The 14,716-nt window shown below is 33.8% G+C and overlaps 1 protein-coding gene across 1 annotated transcript in view; it reads left to right on the top strand.

The window, feature by feature from the left end:
- The window catches only part of LOC121373473 (unconventional myosin-Vb-like), a 196,293-nt gene that overhangs the window by 37,204 nt on the left and 144,373 nt on the right, over positions 1 to 14,716 (top strand). The window contains exon 2 of the mRNA XM_041500138.1: positions 6,160 to 6,267. Within this exon, the coding sequence (XP_041356072.1) occupies positions 6,160 to 6,267 (108 nt within the window). The remainder of the gene's footprint in view (positions 1 to 6,159; positions 6,268 to 14,716) is intronic.

The following is a 14,716-nucleotide window of genomic DNA, read 5'->3' as shown; positions in this document are numbered from 1 at the left end:
CTACAGGTTAAAGTTAAAGTTTGTTTTAATTGTTTTGTTTAAAGACACCACTAGATCACATTGATTTTATTAATCATTGACTATATTGGATCTCAAACATTTGGTAATTCTGACATATAGTACGTCTTAAAGTGGAAAAGTTACAGTTTGTTTTGTTTAAAGACACCACTAGAGCACATTGATTTTATTAATCATTGACTATATTGGATCTCAAACATTTGTTAATTCTGACATATAGTACATCTTAAAGTGGAAAAGATACAGTTTGTTTTGTTTAAAGACACCACTAGAGCACATTGAATTATTAATCAGAAACTATTGGATGTCAAAATTTGGTATTTGCAGTCTAAGGAAATCTTGAAAAAAAATGTCCATTAGTAGCTAGGGATCTTTTATAAGCACTTTCTCATAAACAGGATAGCACATACCACAGCCTTTGATATATCAGTTGTGGTGTCCTGGTTGGGGTTGGGGGGAAACTAAATCAGAGAATGGGTCCACTGAGGTGGTTTGATCCTACGATGCAGGCACCTCAGGCGAGTGCTGTACTAACAGCTAGATCCAGTCTAAATATCAATGGAACTGATGTAAATAAGCTGGGCTGTGGGTTTGATATCATGTACACTACGTAGGTAAATTAAACAGATTTTAAATGGGTATTTAATATAAATTAACAATTTAACCATTCCTGGTGGCACAACATTTAGTCCTAATAATTCAAATCTTTTTTAATAGTCTTATTTAACTTACTGTGCTAGCACAACAATAACGCTATACGACCCTGAGTTATAACCTCCACTGTAGAATTGAAACAAGGATATATGGTCTGCCCATATACACGGGTGTACTATATACATCCGGCAAGGGGAGACAGTTGTCCAGTGGAGGTTATGACTCCGGGTCATATAGCATTGTCATTGTGCTAGCACTAGGTAAGTATGAATAATAATTAAAATTAGAGACACTTTTTCTAAGTTTATATCATTGTGTCATCGAAAGATGATCAATTAGTGCAAAAAGATTATATATTGTAACAGGTTTTCGATGATAAAATTTGAACCTGTTCCTTTTTAACAATAGTACAACCAGGGCTGCAGAAAGTATTCACCCACTTGCCAAATGCGAGTAAAAAAAAATTATGGACAATTTAAAAAAATAACTACCAGCCTGGCGGTCTGTCTGTCTTTTTTATTTTGTTTGGCACATGGTGTTGATTACTTACCAGGGTGTATACTACCAAATCAAATCCCATAGACGACAATAGTAATATATGTGGCTAAAACTCCTACCTGCAGCCTATCAATCGACATAAACACCATGGATATAAATACTACCACCCCTCACACTTAAAAGTGAATCAGAAAAAATGGGGGGGTCAAGCTGCTCGTTTCTGAGATAACGGGTAGCGTCTATGACTACCCTAGTTCTGCACAAAATTCGAGTACTTTTTTTTACAGGTACCCCATACATGTTTCAAACACATGGCTACTTGACACAGTGGTACTAGATGAAATAAAATTGCATATTTTTTTAACCCATATGAAACTATTACTTTTTACAACCAACACACTCACATTTATGACCAATCACAGGACTTGTGATGTTCACTTCTCTATCAAAAGTTGGGTGCACCTCGAACTTTGACCCAGCCGGAACTTATTTGGTTTAGTACTACCACCAAGTGCTATTAATAATGTTTTGTCAATATATCTATATATTTCATTTGAAGGGAAGACCTTGTATATTATAATATTGTTAATAATATATTGTTCTATAGACTGGCAGACTAGTCGAAATTCTGGCAGGCTAGTAAAATTTAGTTGGTTTTGGTCCAGCGGGCAACTTAAATATTTTCCATTTCTGCACCCGAGAACCTTCATGTAACACTTATTAAAGTTTGTCTGTTTTGTTTAATGACACCACAAATGCAAGTAAAAACATTCACGGACAAGTTGAAAAATACAACTACCAATCTGACGGATAATTAGTCTTTTTTCTGACTGACAGTATTTTTTTTTTTAATTTTAAAATTTTGAAGCTTTGTCTTTATTAGAATATTTCAAAATATATTGATTTGTGAATCAAGGTTTGGGGCTTGATTTCGTTTGCCACTTGATGCTACTGGATTAATTTTGACAAAACCATGTTGAGTGGGTACAAGTTTATAATTTTTACTCACATATATTCACTTAAATGTTTTATAAATACATAAAATAAAGTTCATATTTGAATTGGTAAGTATTATTTTTGTGGGTTTTTCTAATTTTTATGATATTTTAGATCGGTTGATGTTGATTAAAACTGGGCAAAAAATCGCATTTACTTATGGGCATTTGTGGCCAGCTGTATGTCCATTATTCCCAATAAGAGTGGTTTTCTGACCAGAATTTAAAAAAAACTACAATTCATATCCCAATATTTGGTGATTTCCGTTGTTAGTAAACAAATATAATTTATTATCAAATTAGCTGTCACAATCAGCTATCGATCCCTGAAAATTACCACAACATGCCACCATTGTTGTCAAGCGAAAATGCTTGTTGAAAACCACTTTTTCAACTAAAAATGTCAAGGTATTTCCTTTGAAAAACTTAAATCTAAAGACACAGGAAGCTGATTTGTCTTTTATTTCCTGTTAATAAATAGCTTCTGGTGAGTGTTGTGTGCAAAACAAATTATGGAATGCACTGTATACATAGTACAGTATGTCAACTGGCGTGACGTCACCTGCAGTAGTCAGAAGGTTAATAATGTGTTTGTCATAATATATACATTTGATGTGAAGACTGTATATTATAATATTATTAAACATTAATATATTGTTCTTTATGCTAGTGGACTAGTAGAAATTCTGGCGGGCTACTAAATGTTTGTTGGTTCTGGTCTGGCACTTACAAAACTTTTAGAGTCTAGCCTCGAGACTCTTAATAGAGTCTGAGACACTAATGTCATGACAATGTCATACAAATTGTATGCATGTGACGTCATTAGAGATTGCTTGTTCCAGCCAGTGCACCACGACTGGTATATCAAAGGCCGTAGTATGTGTTAAGTACGGGCCCAGGTCCGGCGGGTTAATGAAATAACTTTCATTTCTGCACGGCTGACTTGAACACATTGATTTATATTAATCATCATTTGATATTTCTGACATATCATCTCAAGAAGAAACCCGTATATTTTTCCATTTTTCTATTATATGCACCATCCCACAAGTAGGATAGTACATACCACAACCTTTTTTACAACAGGTGTGGAGCACTGGTTTGAATGGAAAATAGCCCAGTGGGCCCGCCGATGAGGATCGGTCCTAGATTTTTCCATAAGTAGCAAGATATCTATTATATGCACCATCCCACAAGTAGGATAGTACATACCACAATCTTTTTTACAACAGTTGTGGAGCACTGGTTTGAATGGAAAATAGCCCAGTGGGCCCACCGATGGGGATCGGTCCTAGATTTTTCCATAAGTAGCAAGATATCTATTATATGCACCATCCCACAAGTAGGACAGTACATACCACAACCTTTTTTACAACAGTTGTGGAGCACTGGTTTGAATGGAAAATAGCCCAGTGGGCCCACCGATGAGGATCGGTCCTAGATTGACCACTCATTAGCAAGATATCAGCACCACACTGGTGGGTAAGTTGATGGTTTGAATATAGCCCAGTTGAGGATCGGTCCTAGATTTTTCCATATGGTACATCACACCTTTTTTACAACAGTTGTGGAGCACTGGTTTGAATGGTTGGGCCCACCGATGAGGATCGGTCCTAATTTTTCCATAAGTAGCAAGATATCTATTATATGCACCATCCCACAAGTAGGACAGTACATACCACAACCTTTTTTACAACAGTTGTGGAGCACTGGTTTGAATGGAAAATAGCCCAGTGGGCCCGCCGATGAGGATCGGTCCTAGATTTTTCCATAAGTAGCAAGATATCTGTTATATGCACCATCCCACAAGTAGGACAGTACATACCACAACCTTTTTTACAACAGTTGTGTAGCACTGGTTTGAATGGAAAATAGCCCAGTGGGCCCACATGGGGATCGGTCCTAGTGCTTATTTGAAAGTTGATTATTATTCATATTATTCAACGTCTGAGTTAATAATAATTACGTCACGTGTCTAACAAGTGTAATGACGTCATTTTGAGAAGATTCTCAAGCATTTGAAATATGACGTCATTTCGTCATCTCCTAGTTGTGGCTGAAACCTTTTGAGTTGGCCTTGTTGTTCGTAAAGAAAACAACAATATTAATATGGATAATAAAGAAATTATTACACTCGCGTGTGAGTCGTACTGATTTTACGAAACTCGTTTTCAGGATTCATGGATTACACTCGCTCTCGCTCTCGCAATACAACAACCCTAACACTTGTTTTGTAAAATCAGTACGACACGCAAGCTTATATAATAATCTCTATATACAAGTTTACCTTTGTTTGACACCCAGTAGCTGATATGTATTTTGGTGCTGAGGTGTCGTTACACGTTCATTTAATGAATCAATCAATCAATCATTCATTCATTCATTTATTCATACAAGAATCCTGACACTCGTTTCGTAAAATCAGTATGACACGCAAGCTCGTATAATAATCAAATTACTGAAATATAGTGCTGTACCATGATATCTTGATAAGTTAACAGCTGTAGTGTCATGTGTGAAATCAATCAATATATATTCATGTTATTTTAGTCCTTTTATCATTTCACCACCCCACACCATAGACTCCTGATTTGCTCACTCAGAATAAAAAAAACTCTAGTATGACTGAGTACAGGCTTCCTCATAGCACATTGTGATTCATATGTACTAGTAGTTGAAGTTGGGCTGCAAAGTGTTGATGTCATTGTTATTTCTTGTTTTTACCCATCTCACAACACTGATTCATGGTTGCTCACTCTGAATCAAATACTCTAGTATAACTGAGTCAAGGCTTCTTCATGTAACAACAGTCTGTAATTGTTTGAAGTTTGGTTTGTTTAACGACACCACTACAGGGGTTCAGAAATTTAAAATATTTCACTAGCCTGACCTGACGAACCAGAATTAACTAACATTTACTAGCCCGCCAGAATTTCTATTAGTCTGCCAGCCTATAGAACAATATATTAATGTTTAATAATGTTATAATTTACACCCGTCTTCACACCAGATATATATATTATAACAAAAACATTATTAGGGACACTTGGTAAGTAATCAGCATCAAGTGGCAAATGAAATCAAGCCCCAAACCTTGATTCTCAAATCAATATATTTTGAAATATTCTAATAAAGACAAGGACCGGCCTCGGTGGCGTCGTGGCAGGCCATCGGTCTACAGGCTGGTAGGTACTGGGTTCGGATCCCAGTCGAGGCATGGGATTTTTAATCGAGATACCGACTCCAAACCCTGAGTGAGTGCTCCGCAAGGCTCAATGGGTAAGTGTAAACCACTTGCACCGACCAGTGATCCATAACTGGTTCAACAAAGGCCATAGTTTGTGCTATCCTGCCTGTGGGAAGCGCAAATAAAAGATCCCTTGCTGCCTGTCGTAAAGAAGAGTAGCCTATGTGGCGACAGCGGGTTTCCTCTAAAAACAGTGTCAGAATGACCATATGTTTGACGTCCAATAGCCGATGATAAGATTAAAAATCAATGTGCTCTAGTGGCGTCGTTAAATAAAACAAACTTTACTTTACTTTACTAATAAAGACAAAGGTTCTGATAATTCTTTGATACCGGTATAGATTTATAAAGATAGAAATTTAAAAAATGTATATGGTCAGTAAGAAAAAGACAAATTGTCTGTCGGACAGGTAGTTGGATTTTTCAATTCGTCCTGGATAATTATAATTATAATGTTTTCTCACATTTGGCGAGTGGGTGGGTGCTTTCTGCACCCCTGCCACTACAGCACATTTATTAATTAGTCATCTGCTATGGGTCGTTAAACAAAATGAACGTCAATGTATGTTTACTCAGTAAAATGTGTGCTACCCATGTATTCCCTGTCCCGAGTCAGACCCCTGATCTATCGGAGGCCGGACTCGGGATAGGCGTGTTTGAAACCCTAGTGGTATATGGACACGTTAAACAAGTTACTAAGCTAAGCTACCCACGTATGTTCTAATTTTTAATATATTTTACTTGTAGGGGGCTCGGATATGGATTCCTGACCAGGATCAGGTTTGGCGAGCTGCCAAACTGCTGGAGGATTACACTGGACAGAAAGAGATCAACATTCAATATGAGGATGGGGAGGTACGACTAATGTGTTCTATACGGTATAGATTATATACATACGGCATACATGTATATTACATGTTCTATACGGCATACATGTATGTTACATGTTCTATACAGCATACATGTATATGTATATTACCTGTTCTATACGGCATACATGTATATTACATGTTCTATATGGCATACATGTATATTATATGTTCTATACGGCATAGATTATATGTGTTCTATACGGCATACATGTATATTACATGTTCTATACAGCATACATGTATATTACATGTTCTATACGGCATATATTACATGTGTTCTATATGACATATACATGTATATTACATGTTCTATACAGCATAGATTATATGCGTTCTATACGGCATACATGTATATTACATGTTCTATACGGCATACATTACATGTGTTCTATATTTATTTATGCTCTATATGACATATATCACATACGATCTTTATGATATATATTACATAGGGTTCTAAATGACATTTATTACATATGATTTCTATAATGTATAACATATGATCTCTATGACATTTATTACATATGATCTCTATGACATATGTTACATTTCTTTTGTATGACATATATTAGATATGATCTGTGACATATATCACTTGTGATATCTATGACATATATTGTGTGTCCTGTACAACATTTATGACTTATGATCTCTGTGACATACCGTATATTATATGTGTCCTGTACAACATGTATTGTATGTGTTCTGTACGACATTTATTACATATGATCTCTGTGACATATATCACATATGATCCCCTGTGACATATATTACATGTGTCTGTATGACATACATGTATAATACATATGATCTCTGTGACATATATTACATGTGTCCTGTATAACATACATATTACATATGATCTCTGTGATATATACCACTTATGATCTCTATGACATATGTCACATGTGATCTGTGACATATACATATATTACATGTGTGCTGTATATCATACTGTAAATCAGGAAATGTTAGTGAGCATAAAATTTTAACCAGGTCATACAAGACTCTAATATTTCATGACGCTAAATTTAAAAAGACGTACAATAAACCATTTGTGTGATTTTGACTGTGATTAACTGAACATGCAACTATGGTTACATGCTATTGATAACAAAAAGGACAACAAATGACAATAGTTACATGTAGTCAGCATGCACATTACTGCAATTTTCAACTAAATTTAATATGTCTGTAAGCCGCTAAACATCAAAATTAATCAACGGTAGTATTTCAACTGATCCTACAACCTAAGCTCTTCCATTTTTTAGTGTTTGATATGACGACCTTGCTAAAGTTTTATTTTGTTAACATGTCACTTATAGGTATTTGTATTTAGCTAAATTTTAAGATCAATAATATTTTATGATTTACATTATATTATGATTGTATTCTGTATGATCTCTAGGACATATATTACATGTGTCCCATACAACATATATTTTACATATGATGTCTATGACATATATTACATACATGTACATGTACATGTTCTGTAAGGCATATACTGCGTATGATCTCTTTGACATACATGTATATTACATGTCTTATATTACATATAATCTCTATGACATCTATTACATGTGTCTTCTGCAGTATACATGTATATATAAATTTACTCAAACTATGTTTGTGTTATACATGCATGTTAGAAATTTGTGTATTATATAAATTCACAAGTGTAATACATGTAGGTCACTATTCATCAAATTCTACTAAACTGTATTTTCATTTCCCAAAACTTTTGACATGGGAATCCCTTGAGAATCCACTAGACATGGGAATCTACAAGAATTTGTTAGACATGGGAATCCATGAGAATCCATTAGACATGGGAATCCATGAGAATCCATTAGACATGGGAATCCATGAGAATCCATTAGACATGGGAATCCATGAGAATCCACTAAACATGGGAATCCATGAGAATCCACTAGACATGGGAATCCATGAGAATCCATTAGACATGGGAATCCATGAGAAGCCATTACACTGGAATCCCATGAGAAGCCATTATACATGGGAATCCATGAGAATCCATTATACATGGGAATCCATTAGAATCCATTAAACATGGGAATCCATAAGAAGCCATTGGACATGATATGGGAATGTATTAGAATCCATTAGATATGGGAATCCATGAGAATCCATTAGATGTAGGAATCTATGGGAATCCATGAGAATCCATTGGAATTGGAATCCATAGAATCCAGTTTCTGAGAATTGTGAGAATGGTCGTTTCATTCCCAAGTTGCACACATGTCTAATTTTCTGAGGGATGGGTTGGGTTTTTTTTTTTTTATACTTGTATGTGGTTGCATTAAAGTTAGGACAGCTTGTGCCTGGATCTAACAGGTTGTTCAAAATAAGAAATGAGTAACATGAAATGTTTTTTGCTTAATCCCTAAATGGTTAATAAATACACATTTTTAATCTTAGAGGCTTGGAATCCAATACATGTATTTTTAATGGATTTTTACAATGCACTTTTTGTCTGATTGATAATTGATGTTGCCATGCTACTGTATGTCAAACTGTTTGATGTCATACTATAGAAGCTTGAATGAATGAACGAACGAACGAACGAACGAACGAACGAACGAACGAACGAACGAACGAACGACCGACCGAACGACCGACCGAACGACCGACCGATTTAGACCGGATCTGGTGTTTAGAGTGTTTGCGTTTCAGAATTTAGACAATTTGAGACTGTTTTGACAGGAAACCAGTAAGTTCAGGGCCTGGTTTAGACAAGTTTCACTGTACATGTATGAACGAATGAATGAATCAATCAATGAATGAATCAATCAATGAATCAATCAATCAATCAGCCCATTAATCAATCAACCCATTAATCAATCAACCCATTAATCAATCAGTCAATCAAAGTTCAACAACACCTCTGCATAAAAAAAAAAAAAAAAATTGACATACAAAGGTAAGTATTATGACAGATTTGACACAGAGAAGTGAGTGTCCACTTGGTTTTGTACACTTGACTAACGTGTTAAATGATTTAGTTTACTGTTTCCAGGGCCACTGGACTGTAAGTACAAACCCTGACGCAGGCCAACGCTTTCAGCCTCCTGTTCAGGAATGGATGTCTTCATCGGTAAATGGCCGACGTTTGACAAACATCGTTATTATAATTGTTCATCTCAATTTGTAATTACAGGGCTCACACTGGGGTTTTTAATTTATGTTTTTTTACCGAATTTTCAGATGTATTTCCTTGAACATTATTAAAATGTGGTTAATTTAAGGAATATTTTATTAGCCAAAGACTAAATGTTGTAACCACTTTGTATAAAAATTAGCAAATGGCTAATTTGGCAATGAACAGGGTGAGCCCTGCTCTTTCTCTTAATTATACTAATAAGCTTACAATATTTAATCCTGTTGTTATTATCGAGTTTAAAATTTCCTCCAATTAACATTTCAGTGATAACATTTTAACAGTGTACACAGCTTAAATAAAATGTTTAAATCTATTATTGAAGAGTTGACACCACAATTTATAATGTCTTTAAAGTCTTTCTCTTAATTATACTAATAAGTTTACAATATTTAATCCTGTTGTTATTATTGAGTTTAAAATTTCCTCCAATATAACATTTCAATAATAATATTTTAACTGTACAGCTTACATAAAATGTTTAAATCTATTATTTGTAGAGTTTAAGCTTGTTCTAATATTTAAGTAATAACAGCTTAAATTTATTTAATCCTGTTATTATAAAGTTAAAGATGGCTGAAATATTTAAGTAATAATAGTGTACAGCTTAAATAAAATGTTTAAACCTATTATTATAGTGTTTAAGTTTGTTCTAATATTTAAAAAATAACAGTTTAAAATTATGTAATACTGTTGTTATAAAGTTTAAGCTTTTTTTTTCTAATAATTAGATAATAACACCATTTAAAATTGTTTAAGCTTGTTTTAATATTTAAATAACAACACAATTTAAACTGTTTAATTCTGCTATTATTGAGTTTAAAATTGCTCCAATATTTGAGTAATAACATTTTAACAGTGTACAGTAAAATGTTTAAACCTATTATTATAGTGTTTAAGCTAATTCTAATATTTAAATAATAACACAGTTAAACATCTAATCCTGTTTTATTACATAGTTTAAGATTGTCCTAATATTTAAATAACAATACAGTTTAAAATGTTTATAATTCTGTTATTATAGTTAAGATTGTTCTAATATTTTAAGTAATAATAGTGTACAGCTTAAAATGTTTAACCCTATTATTATAATAGTGTTTAAGCCTTTCTTAATATTTAAGTAACAACACAGTTTAATATGATTTAATCTTGTTATGTTCAACTGTTTAAACTTGTTATAATATTTAAGTAATAACAGTTTAAAATGTTTAATTCTGTTATTATAGTTTAACATTGTTCAAATAATAAGCAACAACACAGTTTAAAATGTTTAAACCTGTTACTATAGTTTAACATTGTTCTAATAAGTACCAACACAGTTTAAAATGTTTAACCCTGTTACTATAGTTTAACATTGTTCTAATATTTAAGTAACAACACAGTTCCTGTTATAGAGTTTAACATTGTTAAGTAACAACATAGTTTACAACTTTAATCCTGTTATTACAATGTTAAATATTTTTTGTAATATATAAGCAATAAGCCAGCTTAAAATATTTAATTCTGCTATTAATAGTCTTTACTGCTATTTATACAATTACAATGTTAAATGCTTTATTATGTTATTGTCATTCTTAATATTGTCCTAATATTTAAGTAATAACACAGTTTAAAATGTTTAATTCCACTTTAATATTATTTAAAATTGTTTAAATATTCAAGTAACAATTAATAGTTTTTTTTCTACCATGATATTGACACAGTTTAAAATGTTTTGTACTGTTAAGTTGTACTATTAACACTTTTTAAAATGTTTTGTACTGTTAAGTTGTACTATTAACACTTTTAAAAATGTTTTGTACTGTTAAGTTGTACTATTAACACTTTTTAAAATGTTTTGTACTGTTGAGATGTACTAATAACACAATTTAAAACAACATCATTAATCAAAGAATCTATCGATTTATAATAGTAACAATTTATATGAAATTGCATACATGTAGCATAATGAAGCATTTTTATACTAAATTTGTGATTGTTAGATATCAGTTGGCTTTTACTCTACCACAGTATATTTATCTCCACCCACCCACCACAGATATCATTTATACAAACTTATAAATTAAATTCAGTCAGGTTTTGAAAATAATATTTTTTATTAGTCTTTCTTTTTTTAAAGATTTTAAATACTATATATTGTATTGCCCTATACCGCCCTGCCCTCAATATCATTTATTATTTATACATTTTTTATTAGTCATGGTTTTTTTATAATATACACATGTATATACAATCGGCCATTTACTTGCTGTTCTTTGAGCCTCCGTGTACTAGTGAATGTATAGTGTTTGATTCTGCATGATACATTTACATTTATAACTATCAGTCAGTCTGTGTCTGCCCGTCCGTCTGTCTGTCTGTCTGTCATCTTGAGTGCAGTAGCTGTTGTTCTTTTGTTAAACTGATACTCTGTATAGCCTAGCAGGTGTACACGGCTGTATGTGTATACGTAGAGACACGCCATGATTGATATTTATCACTGCTCCTTTGTTTCAGTTAATATTTAGTCACCATGTACATGTATATTTACAGGCATTTTGTGTAATGGACTTTGTAAATTGGTGTATTATATTCCAGGGCTCGAATTTAACAATGGCACTTACAGCCTTTGCCTTAGGTCAGGGTTTTTGTTGGTGGAGGGGGGGGGGGGGGGGATTTTGGCATGGATAAAAATTGTTGTTGATTGAAGGGATACTTTTTGGGGTTTTTAATTTTGTTTAATTAATTGTTGCAAAAGTAACTAGTTTACAATTGCTGTAGGCTGAATCAAAACTGCCGAAGGTAATTAAGCACAAATTGTTACGTTCGAGCCCTGATATTCAGTGTTTCCCCATGAAGTTAAAGGTTTAGCACAGTAATGATAACCATCTGTTATTGGATGTCCAAATATTAAGCCATTCTGACATGTAGTCGTTAGAGGATAATGTGCTGCATTTTTCGATTTGCAGCAAAAAATGTTTTATATGTACTTTTCCACAGACATGACAGCACATACCATGGCCTTTGATATACCAGACATGGGGCCCTGGATGGGATGGTAAAAAACCCAAAAACAATGGTTCCACCAACAAGGTTTGATCCTATGCTCCAAGCACGTTAGACGAGTGCTCTACCAACTGAACTACATATAAATCCACAGAGGTGGATCTAAGGGGGTCCCCCTAAATTTTGCGCTAGTTATAATTTTATTATATATTAATTTTCATTTTTTTTTACGATTCCCTTCCAAACCTCCCCCACAGTTCCCTTGGCATTCCACCTCATGTCACTGGGGCCTCCCTAAATGGATTTTCTGGATTTGTGGGTATGGCGCTATGGAATTGAATTCAACCACAGTCAGCAGGGGATATGGGGTGGGGTGGGGCCTTCCCTAGAAAGACAGTGAGTTAAATTTATCATACAGTATAATGATAAGTCATTAATTTTGTCAAAAGGTTAACTTTAAAAAAAAAAAAAAAATCTGCAAAAACATTTGGGTGTGGCACCATACCCGTTTTACCCTCTGGCAGAATCCCTGATGGTGATGACAAGCACCAACGCAGGTGTCAAAATATATACATACTACAAACTGATATACCAGTCATAAGCTGGAGTATCAAAAAGTTTGTTTTGTTTTGTTTTGTTTAATGACACAACTAGAATTGATTTATTAATCATCGGCTATTGAATGTCAAACGTTTGGACATTTTTACATATTGTCTTATAGAGAGGAAGCCCGCTACATTTTTCCATTAGTAGCAGTTCAAAGGATCTTTTATATACATCATCCCACAGACAGGATAGCACATACCACAGCCTTTGATATACCAGTTGTGGTGCACTGCCTGGAACATGAAATGGTCCAATATGAGTCCACCGATCGATCCTAAATGGACTAAATGCATCAAGCGAGCATTTTACCACTGGACTATGTCCTACCCACTGTTGAGGACAAGCGCCAAAGCAGGTGTTAAAATATATACATACCACAAACCGTGGTATACCAGTCATAAGCTGGTATATATCAAAGGTCATGGTATGTGCTATCCTGTCTGTGGGAAAGTGCATATAAAAGACCTTTTATTTATTTCTTTAACAATGCCACTAGAGCACATTGATGTATTAATAATCGGTTATTGGATGGATGTCAAATATTTGGTCATTCTGGCATATAGCAGGGATTCTAGAATTGTTTTAACATCCACTAGCCTTGGGATCAGTGATTTTAAAAATTTACTAGTCACAATTAAAATTTCACTAGCCCTACTTTGCTTTAAGTTGATACAATTTTACTAAATAACAGTAATAATCACATATGTCACCTAAAGAGGAAGACAGCGCTTATAAACACTAACATTGGGGGTTGTGGTGGGGGCAGGATATATATATTTACAAAATAGACTTAACTGCAACATTTGACAAAACAAATTCACTATCTGTCAGGCATGGCAATATTAGTTATTTACTAGCCTAACATCAAATATCACTAGCCATGGGAGTGGGGCTACTGTAATCTAGAAGCCCTGCAACATGTTTTCATTAGTAGCAAGGGATCTTTAAAGGCATATAATTGTCACAGACTACTGGCCTATTTAATGGTCTAACAAAGTATTACCTGAACAAAAATTATTTGATTTGTCCCTAAATGTACTTTATTCAACCATCTTCATAACCACCATACTCCATTTATTAATGATATTTTGTAAAAAATAATTGAATTATGGCAATGGTCCATAATTCAAAAACTAAAATTGCAGAGAGGGTTGACATGGATATTTCACTCCATCATGGTTCAGTTAAGGTGATGCGATAGCTAGATTTGGTTTCCAACAATTAATGTAATTTTTATTTATTATCCATTTTTAGAGAAATAAGGTCCTTAAATCCGTGACAGTATGCCTTTAAATGCACCTTCTGGTTAGCACTTGCCATGGAAAAAACATGAGTACCAAGGATGGAAGGCCTTGATTCCGGGGAAACACTGATTTTATCCCTTGTACATGTATATCCATTCTGAGTCTGTATATACTTCAATATAATACAAATGTCTATACTGTTTTAGCTTAGTTGAGTGACTGTCATATTACCATAAATACTTGATTATATACCTGCCCAAAGCTGGAGATTTTTAAAGCAGGGTTCGAAACTCGCCAACAAAATATGGTGGCCCCCAAAATAATAATGAATGTTGGCAAATTAAGGTAAGCGAACCATGAACCACAAGCAAGATTTTAATGTGGAATAAATATATGCAATAGAAATATTAATAGTG

This window comes from Gigantopelta aegis, chromosome 5 (genome assembly GCF_016097555.1).
Source record: "Gigantopelta aegis isolate Gae_Host chromosome 5, Gae_host_genome, whole genome shotgun sequence".
Lineage (NCBI taxonomy): Eukaryota > Metazoa > Mollusca > Gastropoda > Neomphalida > Peltospiridae > Gigantopelta > Gigantopelta aegis.
This window is presented reverse-complemented; position numbering and strand designations above follow the sequence as displayed.